At 42.5% G+C, this 25,176-nt stretch overlaps 4 protein-coding genes across 8 annotated transcripts; 1 reads left to right on the forward strand and 3 right to left on the reverse strand.

Moving 5' to 3' along the window:
- The first annotated feature begins 455 nt into the window (after window positions 1-455).
- On the forward strand, window positions 456-9,955 carry LOC120447805 (epsin-1). 5 transcript variants are annotated; one of them, XM_039629376.2, is made up of 10 exons: window positions 456-910; window positions 4,447-4,597; window positions 5,137-5,225; window positions 5,292-5,950; window positions 6,017-6,695; window positions 6,782-6,872; window positions 6,934-7,205; window positions 7,278-7,379; window positions 7,624-8,184; window positions 8,705-9,955. In XM_039629376.2, coding segments are annotated over exons 2-10 (2,514 nt in total). In that variant the 5' UTR covers window positions 456-910; window positions 4,447-4,596; the 3' UTR covers window positions 8,765-9,955. The 5 variants fall into 5 exon arrangements, with proteins under 5 accessions (XP_039485310.1, XP_039485311.1, XP_039485312.1 ...); XM_039629378.2 differs by having other exon boundaries at window positions 457-910; window positions 7,744-8,184; XM_039629381.2 differs by lacking the exon at window positions 7,624-8,184 and adding an exon at window positions 8,442-8,500 and having other exon boundaries at window positions 457-910.
- A 971-nt stretch (window positions 9,956-10,926) lies between these two features.
- Window positions 10,927-11,816, reverse strand: LOC120448662 (trypsin beta). The gene has a single exon (XM_039630797.2). It carries the CDS (start codon window positions 11,701-11,703, stop codon window positions 10,927-10,929), a length of 777 nt encoding a protein of 258 aa, XP_039486731.1. The 5' UTR covers window positions 11,704-11,816.
- Window positions 11,817-12,146: 330 nt separating this feature from the next.
- Window positions 12,147-13,046, reverse strand: LOC120449075 (trypsin-3). Its single transcript, XM_039631374.1, has one exon. The coding sequence runs from the start codon at window positions 13,044-13,046 to the stop codon at window positions 12,147-12,149; it is 900 nt and encodes a 299-aa protein (XP_039487308.1).
- A 438-nt stretch (window positions 13,047-13,484) lies between these two features.
- On the reverse strand, window positions 13,485-14,396 carry LOC120447684 (trypsin alpha-3). The gene has a single exon (XM_039629211.1). It carries the CDS (start codon window positions 14,394-14,396, stop codon window positions 13,485-13,487), a length of 912 nt encoding a protein of 303 aa, XP_039485145.1.
- Between the last annotated feature and the right edge of the window lie 10,780 nt (window positions 14,397-25,176).

Below are 25,176 nucleotides of genomic sequence, written 5' to 3' on the forward strand. Positions count from 1 at the left end.
AGTTTAAGAAGACTAGAGAAATCGATAACTGATATGTGCGAACTACCGATTAACATCGATGACATGCGTCTAAGTCGGGACGACAACTAAAAAATACCGTCGTTATATTTAAATTATGATGTAGTTTTTTTTCAGTAATATAATTATTTGAATCATTTTAATTATTATATAAATTATTTATTATCTATTTAAATTGTTATCTAAAATATTCATCAATGAAAAGGGGAAGATTGGGAATGATATTGGTTGCTTGACGTAAGTAAATAAATATTCTGTTTTAAATTTTACAAGTTACAAATGAATAATAACAAATGAATATTACTAAATAACCAGAATAATTGTTTTCATATATTAACTAGTATTTTTAAAATACTAATATTCAAAACTGATAAGAACCAATAGGTTGATGAGTAATATCGACATCGCAATATTGCCAAAGTATCGAGTGCCCATCAAGTCTGGTCCCATCACTAGTGCAAAGCGAAAAGCAGAGATAGAAATAATAATTCGTGTTTTGTGTGCAGAGTGCAAAGGGTAAATAAGTTGCAATATCATCGCAATAGCCGTCGAGAGCCCCAAATACCCGATAAAGTGCCAGGATTTTTGGATATCCATATCGTGCGCGCAGCTCCACTGTTTTTCACTTTTGTTGACGTCGCATTGTCGTCATCGTCATCTTGTGACCGTGTCTATTCAAGTCCGAAAAAAGAAAGAAAAGAAAGTCGTAAAATATAAAAAAGAAAACTAGTTGGGGAGGAGGAGTCGCATACACAGACACACACACACATACACAGCCTAGCGGAGCCCCCAAACGCACACATACGGCAAACACACACAGACACACAACCGAACATCCAAAGGCGAACTGCAGTGAAGCAACAAAAACAACAATAACACAGAAACATTGCAGGTGAGCGAAAGAGTAAGTTGGAGGGGGGCACAAACATATTGCTCTCTCTCTTTCTCTTTGGGGCTTCTTTTTCTTAAATAATAATTTTCGTAATTATAGATCCCCCTTTTCTAAATGTAATTCCCCGCTAACCGTATTTTACTTTGCTTATTGATAGCGCTTCTTTGGTTTTTGTGTTTTTTTTCCCTTTTTTTTATAATTTGATAACTGCCGTTAGCCGGTCGAGTGATTAGTCATAGTGGATTCGGGGTTGCCAGGGGCGTGGGTGGAAACAGGTTTATGTATGCGAGGGGGGCGTATGAGTAATGAATGAAGTTTCGCACATTCGTGTGCCCCCCACTCAGTGCGTCCGTGTGCGTGTGTGTGTGCGAGTAGTTTGAGTGTCACAAATGAAATCTAATCGCATTTCTGGCTCGTTATCACACGCACACAGTCGCAAAAAGCACCCATGTAGCCATTAATGCATATATATTATATACAAATGATACCTAATGTACGCCCGCATTTACAACAGCTGCAGCAGCATTGGAAACTGCAACAGTGTCAGCGGCTGGGTGGCCGAGGGGAACTGAGGAGGGGCCCGGCGATCGTGTCGCACAGTGGGCAGAATCAGCGAGCGAACAGTGACCTTCGTCGCCAGCAACTAGCCCTTTCCACCTGTTTGAGGTGCTAACAAACAAAAAAAAAAAAAACATCTCAAGAGCTCAGATAACCGTAAACCAAAAGCAAACATTTCATTTGCGAAAGTAACGTAGATATCTTCAGACTGTGAAAATTCCATGAATACCAGATAAGCAGATGTTTACAAGCGACTTTTTGTTGTTATTATATTCTCTTGTTGTACATAAGTATCTATTACATTGCAAATAGATGCTTGAGAGTCATATAGTAATATAGTAATATATTAAGAATATTAATTTAAACGTGTATTCAATTGTTTATTTTTTTTAATCTCAAGACTGTAAGATTTTAAGTTCAACCTGTAATGTTTAAATAGAAAAGCTTCCCTGCTGTTTAATGAGATAAAATAGTATATAGGAACACTAAGAAAAGAGAACAATCTTTTAAGGGGGGTTACTGACAGGCTTTCATCAATATTTTTCACCTTAGCGGAAACATGCTAAACGTCTGACAATAATGCACGTCAAATAGCCTCGTGAATGTGGAATATTTTGCTCGCATTTAATTGCTTTTGGATATAACAAGCGAACGCAGAGTGATCAGTAACACCGCGCATATCAATCGGCGAACACCTCACACGCAGTAGCTCCCCATTTTGAGTTAAGTTCGGTGTTTGGAGCATTTGGGGCGCTTGGGAAGCTTTTGCTGCCTCCAGCTACATACGTTCATTGAACCGCTGCCGTCAAGGCTCGCAGCCTTTGGAACAAAGTGATTCGCAACTCGTTCGCCATTCTGTTTGTTTTGATACCCACACAAGCGTAGCTGTATTATTTTGGCAATAAAACGGCGACGTTCCGCCGAAAGTCAAGTGCACCGAAACACAAAGAAAGCTTCGTCGTTGCTCTGTCTGCTGTCTGGCATTCAATTTGCTCAAGTTCAGGCCACCGTCACTACAAAAAAACAGACTACCATCCGCACACCGCACCACCCACTTTGTCTTGACTCTTGCACTTCATTTGCGTAGTGTTTTTTTTGCCCTTCTTACTGCGCGACATTTAATTAAATTATTTCGCCTTCTTCGTGCGAAATGAAAACAAACAAACGAGGCAGACAAACGGCCCTTTTTCACAGTGGATCGCTACTACGATCGGTCAATGAATTTCACTGACCATTTACGAGTATTGCCCCCCCATATATTCACTTGATTTCTCGCATAGCTCGAATGCCTGCGAAACGGGTTTATCTGTAAGATACATTTTTGAGGCACCTGCCGCGATGGAAGATATGTGTCAAGTGCGTTGTTTACACGAAAAATAAACAGAAATAAATATAGACTCGTCGGACAGCATAAAGAACGGTGCTTATATCAGAAACTAAATGATTCTCCAGCTGTAAAACTGGTTAATAGTCGCCACTTAATTTGAAGCAGTGTTTTTGAGATTTTCCCTGGTTTAGCTGGGGTTAATTGCTATCTTAACTGCTGAAAGAGCTTTATTGAAATATCATTGTCCAGGCTCATTGTGTTATATATGCTAATTTCTTCATTTATAAGTAATAAAAGCATTATTATATATTTCTAAATTTATATCTAATCAAATTATGATAACTCGAAACGAGAATGTGGTATGTTTTTCTTTGTTTTGGTCTTATCGATAACCTAATAAAACGTGGTATTCGCTTATCAAGTGTATGTTTGGCTTTTCTGTTTATAGCTGTTTATATTATTTTTAATAAATTTAACAACATTATAAACTGTGTAAAGTGACTGGCGATTTACGTTTATCTACTTTTCCCCAAACAAAGTCGTAAAATACGTCGTCTTACTATACTTTGTACATATACACGTAGTTATCTTATACTTAATCAGCTTCAATTCGCAACTGCGGCTTATTTGTGAACATTTGCTTTTCTTTACGGTCGAGTACAACATTACTCTAAATTCCTCTCGAATAGCTTTCGCTACTTTTGCAACTGAATCGATAACAATTTGATTAGCCGGTGTGCGATTTTCGCTTTTAAAAATAGATGGAACAGCGCAAGGAAAGCGGTTGAAAATCAATTCATTTGCTATAAATTCTCGCTGTGGTTGTGGGTTGCCCTGCAATGCATAATGCAGTTTGGTCTGCACATTTGCATATCCAGACATAGCCGTAGACATTTGTCTGTCCACTTTTTGATTCCTGAGCCGTGGCTATTTGCACTTTTGCGGCTTCACGTTTAAGTCTGCCATGGGTTAAGTTCAAGCAGGGGCTCTGGAAAGGGATTTATGAGTTAAATGAGATAGGTTTCGGATATTCATTTAAATTGATTAAAAGATACGATTCTTTAATCAGTTTCTCATAACATTACTGGGCAAAATGCTAAATACAATACATTTTGTACATATCCAAACTGTATATATTGTTAATGGTTAAAATTCAACTGAAGTTAACCACTTTCGGTGGCAACAAATTCAGTTTGTATAAAATGATATGTATATTGACTTATTTCTGTGCTGTGTATTTCCTAGTCGACTAGGAAATGTCAAGGGGAATACACTTTGCCATGTGTTGTTTTAATTTTTTTTTGCCATGCTTTTCCTTTCCGTTTGCTTTTTGTTTGCCCGCAAATTGAATTATTTCTTCTAGAGACCTTCGGACTGGGTGTATCTAGTATTGTAAAGTCTGGTGCGGGTTTTAAAGCAGCGCTTTAAAATCTAAGGGTTTCGTATCTCAATTTTTTGTTTCAACATATGCTTTCACTCTTTTTGTTTGGTGCACTTGAGTTTGGCAATTATTTAATCAATTAATTTGTGTGTTTTGCACTATTGCAAAAACAGCCACAATCGACATTTGACTATATATAAATATGTATATCCGTATGTGTACTCTTTTACTATGTATTTTGATTGTATTTATCTTGTATCTCATATATAGCTTGCTTTGGAGCACTTAAACAGCAAAAAACATAAACCAAAACGAATTTAAATACAAAAAGAGCAAAAGAATCTATAGCTTATTCAAGCAAAAGTCCAAAGTTTCTGTATAGAAAATAAAAAGCCAAGTCAAACGCAAAAACAAACGAAAAGTAAGTCTCAATGTTAATACACCTCATATAACTTCAATTTTTTTTCCACAACAAAAAAAGTATATAAAAAACGCCAATTATAAATGGGACATTATGAACATATTCGATCCGATTCGATTTGAAACTTGAGTTTCAACTCTCACCACACCGAGCAGCAACACAGAGCAGCAAAACTCACCAAACAGATCACGTAACACCTTCCACATACGTTCCACTCCCACTGGAACCGATTCGTCTTCACCGTTTCTGTTTGTTTTTGTTCAGATTTTGTAGTCCGAAACACACTTAACACTTTAGATTCGGAAACATTTCAAAACCTTTGCAGAAACTGTCAAAAAAAAAAAAATAACGCAAAATCCCAAATTTACCACACACCGATTCGCATAAACATCAAAGCGGAACTCTGCGATAGCAAAACTAAACCTAAGATCAAATAACCCCATCCACAATCCAACCGATAAACCCTGTACTCCACCAAACGGTTGGTTCGCGAAGATATAGCCATGTTAACACCCCTTTCCATCCTTCTTGTCACACAGTGAGAAAGCAAAAGGACGATATGCAGGTCAATGTCGCTGGTCTGCGCAGAAACATCAAGAACCTTGCGCACAACTACTCCGATGCCCAGGTGAGTGATCTCCATGATCCACAAACCAATTCAATTATTTAAAACATACATCCTATATCCATTTAGGTCAAAGTGCGCGAGGCCACCTCGAATGACCCGTGGGGTCCTTCGGCCGCTATCATGGGCGAGATAGCGGACCTCACCCACAATGTGGTTGCCTTTTCGGAAATCATGCAGATGATCTGGAAGCGTCTGAATGACCACGGCAAGAACTGGCGCCATGTGTACAAGGCACTCATTTTGCTGGAGTATCTGATTAAGACTGGCTCGGAAAAGGTGGCCCAGCAGTGCAAGGAGAACATCTTTGCCATTCAAACCCTGCGGGAGTTTGTGTACTTCGAGGAGGGCAAGGATCAGGGCACCCATGTTCGTGAGAAGGCCAAGCAGCTGGTTACCCTCCTCAAGGATGACGAGCGACTAAAGAACGAGCGTGCGAAGGCGCTGAAGGCCAAGGAGAGATTCGCTCAGAATCCGAGTGGATTCGGCAGCGATGGTTATATCGATGGACCATCACAACGTGACCTGCCGCCAGGCTGGCAGGAGGAGCCACCCAAATCGGTTTCCGAGCTGGAAATGGTTCGTCCCCAGACGGCGGGCGAGGAGGAGCTGCAGCTCCAGCTGGCCATGGCCATGTCCCGAGAGGAAGCGGAGCAGGAGGAGGCCAAGCGGCGCAGTGATGATGTGCGCCTGCAACTTGCGCTCAGCCAAAGTGAGCAGGATTTCAAGTGAGTGGAAATTGTGAAATACAATACTTCCGATTTCTATACTAATAAAATAATGAATTCTAATAGGGATCCAAACGGACGTCCTATTCCTGCGCCCAAGAAGGAGGAACCACAGAGCCATTTGCTCGATCTACTGGATATTTCTCTGGGCGCTACGAGCATCTCAAGTCCGCCGCTGGGCGCTGCAGGCGGCGCCCCTGCGGCTGTAGTCGATCCCTGGGCCACACCTGGTCCGCGAGCTCCCAGCCAGTTGTCCGATCCCTGGTCGGGTACATCCTCGCCACAAGTCGATCCCTGGAATCCCTCCGCTGCCCCGCGAACCATCATGGGTGCCGGAGTGCCGATGAGCTCGGCGCCATTGGGTGCAGGAGCTGGAAACGATGCCTGGGGAGCACGCACTCAGTCGCCATCGGTGGCCTCGGGCTCCTCCAACGAGGGTTGGCTGCAGACCAATGGCAATGCCAACCAAAATGGACGTGGAGCCACCCCGGCCGGTGCTCCTGCTGAAGGCTGGCTGGTAAAATCAACTGCTGCCGGAGCTTTAGGAGCTGCACCCGTAAACCATGCGGCAAACAATGGTAGCTCATCTTCGGATCCCTGGCTAGCAGAGCCAGCAGCATCAGCGGCAGGAGGAGCAACAGCAGCTGCTGCCTTGGCAGATCCCTGGGCAGCAGGTGCAGCACCTCAGACGGGTGTGGGGGCACTGGATGATCCCTGGAAAGCCCTGGGAACTGGTGCCATAAAGGTAAGCGATGTTATAATCTTTAATTTGATAATAAAATTTAAATTTTTGTTGTTATGTAATGTTAAAAATTCTCTTGTCAATTTTAGAAACAGTCACCCGAGTTTGATGAGTTCGACTTGATTACCAACCGGAACAAGAGTGAGCACAGCAATTCCAACGCCTCCAACAACAACAATGGTAAGGCAATTGTATGAAAACAACAGAACTTTCGAGCTTATCACCGTAAAACCATTTCCAGCTTCTCTGCTTGACGACATGGATCCGCTATCTGCGAACTACGGAAATGGAGCTATAAACAGCAGTATGCATCCGTCGACGGGCGCCACGGCAAAGAAACCTATAAAGGATGCCCATTCTTTCCTCGGCGAGAACTCTGCGCTTGTTAACCTGGACAATCTGATCAAACCGATTGCGCCACAAACGCAAACGGGTAATCAGCCGACGTACAATCCCTTCAGCGACAACGTAGTGCCACCCAAAACGAATCTATTCCAGCAACAGCAGCCAGCCGTGAGTTCAATTTTGCATTCGATTTAAAAAGATATAGATTTGCTTATTTTTTCCTTTTTCGATTACTTTTAGGTGCCGTCCATCAATCAGCTGAAACAACAGGCCCCGTTTTCAGTCAGCATGAACCAAGATCCCTGGGCACCTGTAATGGGTGGCGTTAGTGCGACTTCACAGGTGAGTTGCCAGAATTTGGAGGATTTTGTGCGTCTGCGGTGTTAGGGAAACTCTGCGTTTTTTTTTACTTATATTTTAATTATTTTAATTGAGGTTTTGCTCTCTGATGACTTATCGATATTTCTGTTTCTGTCTTTGAAACTATCTTATCATTTCACGTCTGCATTTTGTTTCATTTTACTATCGTTTGTCCTTCTGTCATTTCGTTTTGAGCAACTGTTGCATGTAAAACCCGATATCCCAGCCAAAACTTCCGCCTCCCGTACGTCCCACTAGCCTCAATTTGGGGCCCTCGTCCGTTGGTGAATTTCAGCTGTTGAGTGCGTTTAGTAATCCCATCATTCCCTCCGCCAACATCCCCCAGCCACAGGCCAATTCGCAGGTCTACAATTATGCGTATCAAAGCAACAGCAGCAGCAGCACCATCAATATCCTTGGTAATAGCAATATTCCGAGCAATATGAACAGCTCCACCAGCAACAGCACCATACACAGCTGCTACGCAAGTCCGAGTCCGGGTGTCGATGGAATTCGCAACATGGATATATTCAGCGAACGTCCATACTATAATAGTCCAACAGCACCTGCTGATGATAGCTATATGTACAGCAGCAAGGATAATAACAATATCAACAGCAACTATGGTACTCCCAGACTTTATTCAAGCTATGCTGCCAGCTATAGCAGCGCCCTATCCGAATCACTGGCCGAAACCCCTGGAATTAGCGTTGCTCCCCTGGGTTTTGTGGCCGATCCTGTCATGAGTTTTGGCCCCCCAACCTCGTCGGGCAACTGCAAGCTGGAAGTGAGTTTGCTGCCGCTGAAATTGTCGCTGCTGCCCTTTCCACACTACAACTTTTGCCAGAAATTGTTGTTTATTGTTTAGCTTGCATTATTATTTATTTCGTTGATTTAGTTTTTGTTTGTTTGTTTGAGTACAATGAGCTGCTGATGGGGGAGGGCAGCTAAGGGTTTCCCATGCTGCTTCCCGGAGAACACATACTCATCCTAACCAGAAGCTCTGCTAAAACCCAGTTGATCCATAATATTTTCTAATTGTAGCCATCAATGGAGGCTTGGACGCTTAAATAAAACATACACTAAGCAATAAATGCAAATGGGTAAAATGTTTTTCGAATGTGCATGTTCTGCTATTTAACTCGTAGAATTACCTCTAACAACTAAAACTATTAAACCAATAATGTAAACCCTGTAGTTGGCTCAAATAACTTAAAACTCATGCATGTCGTTTGCTTACGTTTAGTAACTTAGCTTACGCGTTCTGAATTATTGGAATCAAACTAATGAGACATTGAATTTTGCAGCAAAATAACAACATGCCGTGGATCAAGCCGGAAGCAACTACAAATCCGTTTTTGTCGTAAATTGGCGCCGATCAATCAACAACAATGTAAGCAGGAGCAGTAGCAGTGGCAGCAGCGGGATCATCAATTAAGGAAAAAGTCAACTAATAAAGGCCTGACTGGTGTATAAGAAGCTGTCCAATAGCGTTAGCAACAATAGCAGCAGAAGCAACCAACTTTAGCTCTACATAACTGCAGAGAGGGAAATATGAATTAATTAATAAATTATGTGTAAGGAAGTATTATTAAAGTGTAAAATATGTGATGTATGTGAGAGAGAAAGCCAAGATCCAGCGAATTAGAAATTGAGGAGTTTAAATAGAAACAGCAACGACACCCAGCCAAGATGAGTAGAGAAGTTTTGCGCAGGAAGCTTACAATTAAACTGAACTTGAGTCTTAACACATTTGCAATAACTAAATCTGTAAACCAAACCATGAGAAATCGCAAGGCATCCCCGACGCCATTCAGCTGACTATGAAATTACTCTCCCTACGATTCACACTCTAATTTTAATCATTTTAAAGCTCATGGGTATATGTGCCCCCCTAAAGTTGAGTGGTTGTTGGGGAATCCTTCACTGTCAGTCTTCAAGTACTTCCTTAGTTGATCACTTACTGTTAATTAATTTCTATCCTTGTTGGGGGAAGAACCGAGTAGGCAGTTGGTAAGAGGAGATACAATCGAGTCCAGAACTAATGATGCAAAATGAAATTTAAAAAAATTGTTATATAGCTTTAAAGAATGCATTGGTAAAGAGAACATGTGCAGAGCCATGTTCAACAAATTATATGTGCTTGTAATTGTACATTTTTTACGTTCATTTTTGTAAAATTTATTGTGCGCGCATGCTGCAGAAACCAAATACAATTATTAATGGCTTTTGGCTATCGATCTTTAAACACATTTTTAAGATTTTTTCGAGTTGACAGTTGATTTGTTTGTGCATTCGCTTTTGGTCCACCTTCAAGTCACCAATGCATACGCGAGTTTGCTGTTGAACATTTTTATAGCAATTAGTTTAAAATTTACAAAAACCTTTGAACACATATACAAAGAACAAGATTACAAGAGCAAATCGAAAACTAAAAACAAAGCAAAAACAAAAACAAAACAAAACGATGGTATACATTTAGGCTAGAATACGTAACGAATTGTATAAGCGTAACTTAATGATAAACAAAATATACATATATATATATATAAAAGAAAGCCGATTCGATGTGAAATTATGCTTAAGAGATTTACATGCCTGACTAGCAAGCGTATACACCCCCACAACGCTGATAACCTTTTATATATATGAAAACACACAGACAAACCCCCAAAAATCACATATACACTTGCAAAACTGCAAATTTTAAGCATATTTTCATATTATTAAAATTTTATTTTAACTAAAAAAAAAAAAAGAAGCGAAGAAAATCCATGTAAAAGTCAGACCACTTTTGATGCTCCCATTGCACAACTAAGCGGGTGGCGACTGAGTGTGCCAATGCCCGGGGGCCTCCACTTGACAGCCAGCGCCGGCATTCAACACTTTGTTGGGGCCATCACACTCATGTCGGATACACCGGGCCACGGCACAGGCACAGACAATCCCAATACCAATCCGCATCCGAATCACCAGCAAACCCGATCCCGATCCCAGCAGCAACGGCAGCACGATTATGTTAATTTCGGGGGCCGCCAGAGTGCAGCATTAACGGAGCACGCCCACCGCATATGGCAGTGATATTTTGGCCAGCTGGGATTGGGATTGGAATGGGGATGAGGATGAGGATGGAGCTGGGGATGGGGCTGGAGATATGGATATGGAATCGGGATGGGGCTGGATATGGATATGGATTGCTGGATGTTGTGGCTGTTGCGCAAGTGGCCAGCTAGCTGGCAGGCTGGTTTCGGTTTTGATATTTGACATGCGCCAGGGGCCATCAGGAAACTTCGTTTAAATGAAATCAAAATGCACAAATACATAATTTACACAAATTTGCCGTCGAGCGGCGGTACAAGTTTATCGCCTTGGTTGGGCACGAGAAAGAGCGGCTTCTCTCAGATGGCTGGGAAAACGCTGGCGGATTGTATAATGCATCGGGTATTCCAGGAGCGATGAGCATCCAGCAGATGCAGGAACAATGAGAAAGATATAAATAAAAACCCAACAACCTTGTTTATAATATTGTTTAATTTTTATGTGTCAGAATAATTTTGCTATCACTTTCCAGGACGTTGAAGATCCAGGTTACATAGTTGGCTAGTCTAGTGTACACCCCTGGAAAATGTGGGTCAGCACAGCCATGAGCAAAGGAAACGATTCCATAGCTACTGCCGCGGTGAACCAATGGAGCCCCAGAGTCCCCGTAGCAGTGATCTCGTCCAGCTGCCGCAGCACACACCATATCATCCGTAATGGGGCGATGCAGATGGGAATACAGTCGCTGGCAACGTCTCTGATCAATAACTTCCACCATGGTGCCACGCAGTCTGGGCTCCGATTCACTGTCAGTGGCATCTGGAGTGCCCCAACCGGCAACCCAGAGGGTTCTTGGAAGTATATTAAGACCCGGCAGAGGCAGCTTCACCACCTGAATATTTTCTCCCAATGTGAAGGGTTTACCTATCTTCAACAGGGCGATGTCGTTCTCCAGAGTCCGCAGGTTAAATTCTGGATGGAGGATAACACTCTCTACGTCCCTTTCCTGACCACCCCCATCAGTGAAAGTGGATCCTGCGCGAACGGAGTAGCTGCCTGGATAGTGGACACAATGTCCAGCCGTGACCAGCCACTGAGACGTAATCAATGCCGAACTGCAACTATAGTTGCCATGCACCATGATCGCGGCCAGCCATGGTGTTAGATGAATGGGCAGCTCCACTCCACCCACGATCCGTTCCTGGGGCGATAAAGCCCAGGTTTTGTGGCCACAAATGAGCAGTAAAATCAACGCCAACATTTTCATCAGCCGTACAAAAACAAATGGTCCGTAAAGCACTAATAATGGCCGATAACTGAAAGTCGACTTCTTGACCCCTTGGTGCGAACTCTATGCTAGCTGGGAATCAAGAATGCTAATGACCTCCAGGTTTGGCATGCGACCTACTGTATTTGGCATGAATATTAATTGGCGCTATAAATACATACCATATTCTTTCTCTGGGGGGCATGACAACGCAATCTTAAGCATGGATTTATGTTTGAACAAGAATCTATTGTATTACGCGAGTATCAACAATATCGTTTGTTTAATGTATTCCTTTATTATAATTTATTCTTAAAATATTGAAGTTATTATTCAAGTAATCTTACAAAAGCAACAGATCAATTTGAAATAACTGATAATAATCTAAATCTTTAAAGAAAGTGATAGACTTTTTGTTTGACTGTTTCTGCATAAATTATAATTTAATATTTCTTTGCAACCTTTTTTATCCAGCGAGTATATTGAAACACATTGACATACACTCCCGGATACTTGGCATTGGCACAACCGATTCCGAATGATGTTACTCCGTAGAGCACGCCCTTATGGACCAGTGGACCTCCGGAGTCTCCGGAGCAAGTGTCTCGGTTCTTTCGCTTGGCGCAGATCATTTGCTTGTAGATCTTGATACCGGTGCCCCGATAATCCTGCTGGCACTTGGCTCGATTTACCTTGCAGACGATGACACCCCGCAGATAACGCTGGGCATTCTGGGCGTTGGCTGAGGTCAAACCCCATCCGCTGGCCAGGTAACATTTGGGAAATCGCTTGGTTTTTGTGGAGGGCAGCTTCACCTTCTGGACACAACGGCCGAGTTTCAGTGGAGTCTTCAGCTTCATCATGCACAAGTCATTCTTCATGGTGTATTCACTGTAGTTCGGATGGCACACAGTTTTCTGAACCTGTACCAGCTGACCACCTCTCCTCTGCTGCGTTGAGCCCGCTCGCACTGTATAACTACCAGGATTACCAATTTTGCAATGCTGGGCAGTTAGAATCCATTGCCGATTGAGGATAACACAACCGCAAATGAAGTAATTATTGTAGTGAAGAGCACACTGGTATGGGGCTCTGGTGCACTTGATCTTCTTGCCGTTCACAATTCGAGTGGGCAGATAGTCCTGTGCATCCAAAGCATTTATGGCGGGGTTAGTGGATATATTTCCAGGCAAAATGGTTTGCGGCTCAATTCGTGGCTCCTTGTAAAGCAAATAGTGGGTGCCATTGTCGACATAGTAGCCACTCCAATTGTTTGGTTGACCACCTGCTACCAGTATCCACAGACTCGCAATAAGAACAATTCCCGATAAACTCGCAATCATCCTAAAACACGTTTCTATAACCAAACGCAGCAACGAACGCCTCTCGACTGAACCATCTTAGAACAATGGCTCACCTTTTGACCTCTTAGTTCTCGGGTCTTTTATCTTTTTATATTTCATATCTGCTGACCATTTATCTCTAGTTCGTTGAAGTAGGCTAAGCTAATTAGCGGATTCTGGGCAAAAAATTAACCCGCAGCGCTTAGCTCGAATTTGAAATGCTGTCAAATTGTTGTCATAAGCGTGATTAATTTATTTGAAATCAAACATTTTAATTTAGTTAATTGCTTTATAGTATGCCGAAGATTGATATTAGACAGCCATGAAAAGTGTTGGAAACTTAATTTAATTGCTAACAATTTTACTTTTATTACTAAAGATCTTTTCTGCGCTCAAGATAAGGTTGAGTCCAATAAGTATAATACAGTTTAATTTATATTAATGATTGTGTATGACCTTTTTAATCCAAGGCACGTATCGCTTGCTGTTGACATAAACACCGGGATAGTTTTTGTTGGCGCAACCAATGCCCCAGGACACGATCCCGAAAAGGACACCGCTGCTGGTCAACGGACCACCAGAATCTCCGGAACAGCTATCCTTCCTTGTTCGACTGGCGCAGATCATATCCTTGTATATTTGGAGTCCGGCTTTCTTGTACATATTCTTGCACTTTGACCGTTTTACATAGTCGAGTTGCACGCGACGCAGATAGCGTTGGACATTTTGGGCACTCGCCGAGCTAAGACCCCATCCGCTGACTACGAACTTTTTGGGAAATGTCGTAATTTTCGTGGAGGGCAGTTTCACGGGCCTAACACATTTGCCAAAGTAGACCGGCGATCTCAGTTTCATCATGGCCAGGTCGTGTCGCATGGTGTACTCATTATATGACGCCAACGCCACGATCTTACTCACATGGCGCAGCTGACCACCGCGTCGCTGTTCATCCGATCCCACTCGCACGGTGTACTTTCCTGGTGGTCCAAAGAAGCAGTGGTGGGCAGTGAGGACCCAAATTCTATTGATGATCACACAGCCACAAACAAAATATCCTTCGTAGTGCAGGGATCCCTGGAAGGGAGCTTCTGTACACGGAATCCTTTTGCCATTGACGATTCTAGTTGGAAAACTCTCCTGGGCTTCCAAGGCGTTGATGAAAGGGTTCGAGGATATATTTCCAAAGTTGGGTATTGGTGCGATATCCTGAGGCTTGCCGTACAGCAAGTAATGAGTTCCATTGTCCTTGTAGTATCCTGACCACGAAGGATCCCTTTCGCGTCCTTCACTTCCTGATCCGAGCAGTAGTAGTGCCGCACATATGAAAAACTCTAGTGACCTCTGATACATTTTGATAACCGCTCGAGTCGAAGAACGCGAATTGACTGAAAGGAACTCATTCTATCGAGTCACTTTTCGACCTCTTGATAACCGATGTGGATCTTTATTAATGGTTTTCACATTAAACTGGTTTTTAGCTTTGCCATTTTTCTTTTAAATTTGTAAAATAGGTCAAATTTTAAATTTGTAATTTGTAATCCTTGTCGTTCGAACTCGGCTCTGCGTAGTAGAGAATCTTCAAATGAAGTCATCCGAATGAATGCCAAATTAAAAATGTATTTCTCGTTTCTTTTTTGGGTTTTTTGTATATTTAAAATCGTAAAATATGCAATTTATACACGACTCTCAAGAACTTTTACACTCTATTGTAATTTAAAATGTTTATGTTTAGGAAGCAGATTAAATAATCTTTTTATTCGCGTGTGCGATTTGTCAAGAAAGTGAAATGAAGGTCGTCTCTGACTTCTTTATTTATTGCTACTGGTGGTAATAACCCCTTTTCACTTCTGGATTTTTTGTGGCAGGTTTCCGCTGCCCATTTTTGGTAGGGCGCCGCTTCCGCATGACTCCGCTTCGACTCAGACTCCAACTCAGGAGAAGACAAAACAATAAAACTATTAATTTAAGTACGTTTTGTGCAGTTTAATTATGTGCGAAATCACAGGGGTAACAATGGATGTGGACACGGCCGGGCAGGAATAATTAGGCAGGCGCATTCGCACAAAAGTGAAAGGAGCACTTGGACTTGGAGCACGAGGTCCAGGTTTAGGCCATAATGGTGCCGCCGATAATTATGTAAGCAGGCAGCAGAAATTCATTAGCTCGGCGCCTATGCAAATTTCTTTTTGCCCCGCTCCTTAAATTGCATTTACGCGGGAGCTGCCAGCTGCCAGATAGCCGATAACGTTGGCATTTCATTCGTTTTCTTGCCGAGATTACTCGCTTATCGCTAACTGGAATGCCGTTTTTTTTTTTATGTTCGCGCAGAAAAGGAGCGGGAGGAGCTTCAAAGGGGCCTACGGGCCATGTGGGCCAGCAATAATATCCGCACTGTTTCGTGTGGCGAAAAGCGTGAAGAATCGCAATTTGTATGGTTTAATTAAAAAATCTGTCAAATGCCAGTTTGTGTGCTCATTAATGGGTCTCTGAGGCACGGCCCCCAAACAGCGAAATCATGCTTGACATAGCATGAACCCGGGTTCCAATAGACCATGCCGTTCCACATCGCGATATTATGCTCGATATGTGCGGCTCACGTTGATGTCTGGCGGCAGATGGGGGAACTGCCTGCCTGCCTGCCTTTCTGCCTGCACCTTTGACAAAACGGCAAAACAAAAGACTCAGGCAACGAACCTGGTTATTACGAGCCTGTCGCGGCGGCTCTTGCTCTTGCGCTTGCATAATAGGAACTTTTTGGCCAAATTGATTTTTAATTATGGCTTTGCCAAAAAATATGTTGAAATACCAAACTGACAGAACAGACAGACTCGTTCTGGGAAGGTTGCACCTTTGAGAACTCCAGATTTTAAAAGGCGGCACTGAACAAGCTGCTGAAGCTCTAATGAATTTTTGAGTATTTTGGAATCTAAATTTAAACTGGAAGTAATACTCATACTTTTCCAACTAAATACTACTTATGTTGTACCTTATAATGTTTATTAGGGTAATAATTTCAGGATATCGAAGAAAAGTTATGTTAGGCGGCCAAGTTATTGTTATTTGTAAAAAAAAATCAAATTCCAAAACGCGATTGTGACTGCATGAGGTCATCCAGCCGACAAATTCGTAGTAAAAGAAATAAAGATATCTCGTTATGATCTCCTGGATTACCCGCAATTCGGTGGCAGCAATTAAGCCATTACAGTGCTCTCTGCAGACAACTTTCATTTTCTGGCATAATTGAAACATAATTTTTGTAGTGTAAAATCGCACCGGCCGGCACTCGAACACGCCAACAAAAATTTCACCCATTTCGCACGTTTCATGTCGAACCGAGCCGTTAGTTAATCATTTGATGGCATTGCGCAGCCTTTTTGTCAAGTCAGCACGCGAGTCGCACCCGACCAGTCGCCAGATATCGGCAATTATCACCGGAGCCATCAGCTGCCGATAGTGATATCAAGCTCGCAGTGCCCCAGACTTCAAGCTCCATGCTCCATGCCATTTCGATCTGGCCAGACGCACCCAGTACCTCCTACCTCAGCCTCCACAGACCCTCCTGTCCTGGCCGGGATCCGCCCATCACTTGGAAGAATTGTGACATTTAGACACAACAAATCATAGCAGGTAAGATCATTAGATTGCACAGCTAGAAAGGTTAGGATTTTACTATAAATGAATGAAAATAAGTGAGATTATTTGGAGTAGTGCTTTTAACATAACAAAGTATTAAAAAGTGCAACCAAATATTAAGTATCTTCACAAACTTAGCCTAGAACTTGGATTAGAAACTAACGACTTAATCAGTTTATCTAACTACTTTATATAGGTAAACTTGAGCTATGTCCAGACTCCGCTCTCAATTTTCGTTAGTGATCTAGATTTTTTCCGAGTGTCTTCGTCTGCCTCGTTTTGTATGTCAATGGGTGTATAGAAATCGAAAGTTTCACACTTGTCAATTAAGTGTACCGAGTGGTGGCTCTTGTTGTTGCCGTCTCCACACTTCATCATGCGACTGGGGCGGCACTGCAACGCGATGTTGGAATTGGTGGAGCTGCAGTTGAAAAGCGGCTGTCAATGAAAATGAAATTTTATTGAGATTTTTACCGAAACCCCCTGCTACTCTTCGAAATTAATTAGAAAAGTGCCTGCATTTGTATCGCCGGCCGTGTGTGTTTGGGTAGCTTAATTGCTTTGACGTCTCATGTGTGCGTGGTGGTTATATAAGTCGTAAAATACTTAAGCCATAATAATCACCAATTGGAAACGACTATCACTTTTACCATCGATCGACCGAATGCACAACGAACGACTGCTCCATCGCATAAAGCTAACAAGCGAAAATCGCTGACTCTTCTAAGCGATTCTGGTGTGGGGGGCAGCAGTGAAAGTGATCGCTCCACGGGAGCGGGTGACAATGTTGCAACCGGGCAGACCGTTTTCCTTATGCCTACTTACGCAATCAATCTCATCCGTCAGCGGCATGATCGGCAACTCCTCGATCTGCTCCCGCTGCTCATTAAACGCACATAATTGTTATATCGCTGGCTGGGGCACCTACCACCGAATGCGCCGACCGGTTGCATTCAATGGCCAAATTTGGTTAAATAATGCACTACCACTGGTGGCCACTGGCCACTTTTACCGCACCGAAAAAAAGAGCGCAACGAAAGCGAAAGTTCTTTTGTGTTGCGTTTAACCCGAAAACGAACGAGAAAAAAGGCTCCTTCGATTCGATTCTTATCGCCCCGCTTTTTACGCTGCACTCCGCTGCCAGATCGGCAGATTTATGCACTTTTCATTTCACTTACCAGCCTTACCAACAAGCACTGCAACAAGCGCTGCAAAACAACATCGACCACATGAAACGATGCCGTGGAGCCGGCAACTTTCTTCGGCACTCCATCCAAATTATTATGCGCATATGGGGGCGCCAACATTGGGACACCGGGACATCCGATTCATCGCTCCAGAGGAGCCTCCTCGCCCGATTCTTTAAACTGCCACTTGCACTTGACCGAGCAAGAAGGTCCAGGCGGACCACATATGAATACGGATGCACAGTGGATAAGTAAAGTGAATTTTTAATTTGTTATAATTCTTAGAATTGAATAAACGTGAAAAAGATTTTCAGGATCATGCTATCAGCATTAGCTAGATATTTTTCAATACTTTAAAGGTCTAACTTTTTAATTGCGCTGAGTCAACCTAATTGTTCTGTACCTCAAAGAAAGAAGGATAGAACAGGAAATTATGGTAAAATATATAAATAAATATAAATTTTTATCTGCAATAAGTTACTAAAATGTTAAGTTATTGGTGACCACTGTACGCGGGCCACCCAGAATGTGCGACAAACTGGGCCCCAATTAAGTTTGCAGCGTTTTAATCGAATCGATGCGTTTTCGGGCATTAAGTTTTGAGTTTTTCAGTTCACAGGTTGGGTTAATTTGTGAAAGTTTTGTGTAAACAAAGTCCCAAAACCCCCCGAGGGTCTCGATTTGCAGTTGGTCAGTTGGTCCGTGGCCGATCGGCCATAAATTCAATCAGGCGTGGCCACTGCCAGAGATCGAGATCGGCCAAAAGGTGTACGATGTGCGATGGGCAGACGATGTCCATATATTTTCCCATTCCCCCCAACGTTTCGGTTGACATTGGCTTAAAATATTTGGAGTAAAACTGATTTAATTGACGTTGACGTTGCGTAATCTCCAGGCATTGGCCATGGCCCTGCCAATTGGCCGCCGCATCCTGTCATTCCAGGGCGATAACAGCGGCAATCAACTGGACAATAATGTGGCATAATTGGCCAGCCCAGGTCGGATTTAAACTGGGCCCGAACCGCTTGGCTTAAACTGGGTTAGTGGCGCCGGCGCCAAATCCCAAAAAAACTTGAAGCGGCATCGGGGCGAAAAAAAACGAAAACAAAGCACCCAAAGGCCCAGGGAAAAAGTGCAGAAAATGGAGCCAGATCGAGCGACCAGTTCGTGTCATGTGATTTTTATCGTTAATAGGAAACAACTGCAGCAGCAGCCAAAACCAAATCCAAAGAGACAAGTACAAAGCCAAGCGCCGCCGATTGTTGCAGCTTGGCTAGTCTACATCGAACTGCGACTGGCAGAGCAACAAATGTTACATTGACATGAAAAGGGTTTTTATTCAATTGCTGGCAACATGCTACGCCGCACATAAAAAGGAATATAAAATACAAATAAAAATGTAGGCGCTGTGAGTCAGTCTGCACAGAAAAAGGAAGATTTATATGCTCATATTGAGTGATTAAAGTAATATTAGCAATTTGTATAGATATTAAATAAGGGGGTTCGGCCCACCAAATTTGTATAAAAATATTCATATGGTCTTAAAAATAATTTAAGTTGAACTATTGCGTTTTGTAATGTATGCATTTAATTATTTGCACAAATAGATTACCATTGTTTCCTGTGTTCCCATAGAAAAGTGAGCAATGCTAATCGGGCTGTTGTTATTGCTGTCTTGCAACTTTCATAATAAAATCAACAACGCAATCAAATCACAAGCCTTGGAATACATATACAAAGTGAGCAAAACAAATTATGCAAAATGTTTTAGGCACGAAGCCCCCACCATTCCCAATCCGTTTAAGGCTCGGAAAACCTCCGCGGGAATCCCTCCTCCGGATCACTGATCACAGATCACTTGCAAGTCAGTCAGTGAGCCAGCGGATGAAGGCAGAGCCAGGTCAGTATTCTCCCATTCACATTCACCGGAGTGACGGACAAGGTCTTCGCCATTTCCACTTCCATATGGAGCTCTACTCTCTCTTTCCAGCGAAATTGAAAGTTCTCTTCGGGGAATCCTTGAATTGCAATACGATATGCATAGCTGATACTGTCACAAGATCAACTACAACTAATATGTTAGTATTCTGTATTATTGTTATTCAAAATATATATTTTCCTGACATTGAAAAAGCGGAAAATGGCTTTAGTCTTGTAGCTCGAGGTAATGCCCAGAGTGCATACCATTAACCAATTTAAAGTTACTGAGCCGTTTTACTGAGCGACTTAACCACCTTTCCTCATCTTTATGGCCAACTTTCAGCACCTTGACGTTTCCCTATACCGATTGATTATGACAGGTAATAAATGGTCACCTGAAACGGTGACAGTCGGTCACTCAGTCAGTTGGCGGACTTTCGTTTTCGGATTTCCAACGCCGCGCTGAAGTTGATGTTGAAAAGCGGTGGCAGGTGGGCAGTTTGTGGGGCAACCTTGGTTCAGTTTCTGTTTCACTTTTACTACCTTTCCCCCCGCAATGGCCACCCCTTAAAAAATGAAAATAAAACTGAAATTGTCTGCCGGTTTTGTATTAATTGCCGCGCTTAGTGCGTAAAATTTCATTTTATAGCACAAGGCATTAAGACGCTGCGCGCAAAGTAAATAAAGTTGTAGTTGTAGCTGAAAGCGTGTAAAATAATAACCGTTGGCTCCCAACAGCAGAAACAACAACTTGAACAACCCAAGGTGAAGTGTCGCCCGGCCTTGTCCCCCCACTCCCCCCTTCAGCCACAACCCCCTGCAGGCCGCCCCAACTGGTGTCATTTTTATGGCCCCCAACTTGTTGCACTTTCGTTGTTTACTCACCAGACATTTAATCAGGTGCGGCCCACTGCACATCATTTCGTTAAATGTTGTTCAAGTGTGGCCGAAAAGCTGCGCTGTTTTGAAAGTATATAGTTTTTTTTATACAAACTGTTATTCCAACGAAAAATCCAAAAAACTTGTATCATAAATGGTATACACACCCTATTATATTTTTAGGAATACAGTTCCGATTGTAGGAACTGTAGGAAGATTTATTCAAAAAACTTGAATTTAGTTTGAATTCACCAGAAAAATGAGAATGTTATGGTGTATAGTTATAATGCATAGCTTCCAGTGTTTTCTAGTGTTACAAGGTAATTGAATATGTTTGGGTTCACCTACTTTAGATAGACGCCACCAATTTACCATGTAATATTAATTGGATTTTGATGATAGAAAGGCTCGCTATTCAAAGGCAACTCCCTAAACAGCTTACACACTGGATTAGCTAATAGCTGGAAGCCAATAGCACCCATAATTTGATTAATTTATTTATAAATTACACTTAACTTGTTGAACTGCTGGCACCTTGGTCACACTGCAGTGGCGATTGCAATTAACACTCTGCATATGCATTCACATTTCGATGCTGGCGCTGATGATGTTGCAACCGCAACACTTACCACTTACCACTTAACTCGGACCTCGGACCCCGTACCTTTTACTCCTCATACATGTACATATGTACATCCAGTGGCAGTAAGACCCAGACCCAAAACCCAGACATCCAAAGCCAAGTGCAGCGGCCACTCGAGTTGCTCTTGAAGTGCATCTGATGCACTGTGGGGCTGGGGAACGGGGGGCGCATTCAAATCTTCCGCATGTCAAGGTCAATTAGCATTTGGTTGGGGCTTCAAGCTCCGATCTTCGATCGGCGGTGCTGTGCGTGATAAAAATGTCAAAAGGTTTTCATTGGCATTTTGATGTGGTTATTGCCGTTTAGCGGCTTAGGCACTCGGCTTAGCCATCGATAAGTGTTGCCATCAGCTCGAGTTCACTTCACAAAAATGTATACCTCCACCTATAACCCATGAACACACTACTAAATGAACAAAAAAAAAACGGCAATGGACTGAAGGCGGGGGCGTTTGGGGCCGTGTCATTGAACCGCTCGATGGGTAGAAAGTGACCGCTGCTCGGCCGCTATCCTTGGTGATCTATCTTAGTGGCCAAAATAACATACCTACAACAGCAGAAAAGTTTTCACTCCTTTCGCTTTCATTGCAATTACCAAATACGATTCTTATTTTCAATTTCAATATGACGACGACGACAGGCACGACAACGATGGCACAGTGGTTTTGTTTGGGTTTATTTGAAGGTCAGCTGTTGGGGTTTTCTATTTAAATGTTCTACTTAATTATACAAATTGTAAACTTAATATTTTCTTACATGAAAAAATAATGGAGAAATTTCTATTTAAATAACATTAATAATAGAATATTTTCTACCTTTAACAAACTTTCAATATTTTTAAATAGGCAAGTGCTATCCTGACAAATCACGAGTCCTTTGTCCCACTGTGCCCGATCCACGAAGGGGGAAAAAAGTGACCGCGACAACGCAGTTTCGCACCAAATTTGGAGCCAGGAGCTCCAGCCATCCGATGCGATGCCAGGCTGTTGGCCATGGCAATAACAATAACGGCGGAGCAGCTCGATGATCGCTCCAGTGGCTAAAATCCAGCTCCAACTTCCAGCTTCAGCGTTAGCTTCAGCTCCAGCTCCAGAGCTCGTGGCCACGATTGCTGCTCCTGCTGATGATGTTGGCGATGTTGTGTTGTTGGGGCCTATTACCATTTGGCTTAGTCAAATCGTTTGTTATGTTTTTATCTTGATGTCCAGTCACCTTGATTTGTTGTAGAAAATGCAATTTTTGGCATGCTCGTTGGTCTGTCGCCCCGTCTTTCGGCTACCGTTGCAACAAAAAATAAGTTCGGGGATCCGCGGATCGGCGGATCCCAGACGATTCATCCATCCATCCATCGATGCGTAGGGTGAATCGCTTTCCCAGACGCGCGGATCGTCGATGTTGTGGGTGACGGACTGCCAATGAAAGTGAAATTTGCTTTCGACTGCTTTAGAATTGAAGTTGAGCGAAAACTTGACGTTTATGCATCGGCATCAATCAATTTATGGGTCTGCCTCTGAGCTGCAGTTCAATGTACTGTTTTCGCCATCGCCGTTCAGTTGCTACACATAAACAAAGTTTATGCATCTAAGACTTACCTCGAGTATCAACTTAACTTGCTTTTCTTTCACTAGAAGAAGATTGTATAACCAATGTAAGAAAGCAAGAAGAAGAATATATTGATTTAGAAAAGCTATTACGTATTAACTTTCGAGGCTATTCTATTTTTGTATCGTAAAAAACCCAGTTTATATAAAGAACTTCTTCTATATCCAAATATCTATTAAAGAAAGTTTACTAAAAACCTAATTGTTTTTTTCGCTGCCCAATAAGATCGAGAGCGTCTGGTTTTATTCAGGGGACGATGTCAAAGGTCAGCGCTTGTTTTTAGGGGGTGGGCTGGGTTGGCTGGAATGGCTGGTTGAATCTAGAAAAATGCCACATGAAATCGGCGAGGCACAAAGACAATGGGCAGACGTCGATGTCGCCAGCTTGTTAGGCTGAGCCCAAACAACTTGAAACAAACAAACCAAAATGCCGCAGTTAAAAAAAGCAAACAAACAAATAACAGGCAGCAAACAAACAATAACAAAAAAGCAAGAAATCGCTTGGTTGGTGAACAGAAGCCAATTTACCCTCACAGACTGAAAGAAAGTCGCAGTACATCTGATATACTTTCATGGCAGTATCTTGATAGATTTATTTTATTAAATAAATATCGAAACTCCAATATTTCGACCTGATAAGTCTAATTATGAAATAAAAACAAGATAATACATAGATATAAAATGCATCATAATATAGAAGCTAACAATTAATCACATTTATTTTACGCCCGATGAAAATCATTCGCTTTCATGCTATAAAACACTAATCTATACCAAGCCCGTCAATAAACGGTTTATACCCTTGTGGCAGAGGTATGCAAACAAATGCAAATACAGGACTGTCTGATCATTTGTTGTTGCCTTTTTGGTGGCTGCGCTCTGTTGTCATTATTTATTTATGCCGAAAACGTTTCATTTTCATTTGGCTTTGGCCAAAGGGAGTCATCGTTGTTGGCGTTGTTGCTGTTGCTGTGTTTATTTCTTTTGCTTTTGCTGTTGGTCTGAAACCTGAAAACTGGGTTACTGGCGCCTGTTTCGGGCTACAAGATCGTGTCATGCGATTTCTATCTTTGTGTGACTACGAAAGCGACAACCGCAACGTTGTCGAACCCTGAAGAAGAAAAACCCGGTCGAATCGAAACGGAAAACAGCCGAATCCAATTGACGACGGAGAATGAGAGCTGTGTGCTTGCATCGTTCATTTGGGTAGTTCATTTTGGGACTGCAACTTGCAAGTTAACTGGGTACTGCAACTGCAACTGCAACTGCGACCGTTTCGAAAACAAAAGTAAAGTGTTTGCGCCTGCGGCGTGGGCAGGGAACTGCCATCGAAATGGGACACATAGCAAGCCGATCTCTGACTCACAAGCACAAGCGCCAGTCCTCGACGCGGTAGCTCCAGATTTGAACCTCGAGCCTTGGGAGTGGGTCATTCAAATCTATTACAGAGGGTTTCCCCCCGCTTTTTATTTGGGGTGGCGCGGATATGAATAGGGCTTTAAGTGTTCTTTCATATTTTTATAGGCAGTGGGAGAAAAATGTAGAATTTTTATGATGAGAATCTTTCTCAAACTCAACAATAAGAAATTCTAAGCGAACACTTATCCTATCGAACACTTAAACCTAAGTTAATCTGGGGCAGATTAATACAACCGATATTCTATAAATTTTTAGTTCACATAGGTCGTAAAACTTTTTGTGTAAGGAAAGTTGAAGTTCTTTATTAATTTATTCAAGGTAGAGACAATTCTCTCTGTGCATCCGGCGATGTGTTTTTCTGGAGTCCCCAGCATTCGCCCAACAAAGTAGTCACGAATTAGCGCAGTTCACATGGGAATGCAACTGGGGGGACGTGGGGGGACATTGAATAGGGTAGGGCTAGACACACACATGGCTTAGAATATGCAGTGGCAGTCCCAGCTGTTGACACACTCACACACGCGAAAGGCTTGCATTCTGTTGCAACAGCGGCTGCAGTTCGTTGCCTAAGTCTTTTGTTTGGCTGACGCATGAGCGAATGAACTCGAGTGGCTGAGTGTCCAAGCTGATTTATGCGCCTGACCGCTCCACAGTCGCACCACCTACGCACTCGCATTTCTATTTCTATTTCCCTATTAGTATTTCCAACACCCCGAGAGCCCAGTTATCAACTGATAAGTAGCTTATGTAATGGCCCACGAAAATGGGTTAAAAGTCGCTCTGACAGTTTAATTTGACACTTTTTGGAACCTCCATCTCCGTCTTGGTTTTGGTTTTGGTTTTCGGTTG

Source organism: Drosophila santomea, chromosome 3L (genome assembly GCF_016746245.2).
Source record: "Drosophila santomea strain STO CAGO 1482 chromosome 3L, Prin_Dsan_1.1, whole genome shotgun sequence".
NCBI classification, from domain to species: Eukaryota; Metazoa; Arthropoda; class Insecta; order Diptera; family Drosophilidae; genus Drosophila; species Drosophila santomea.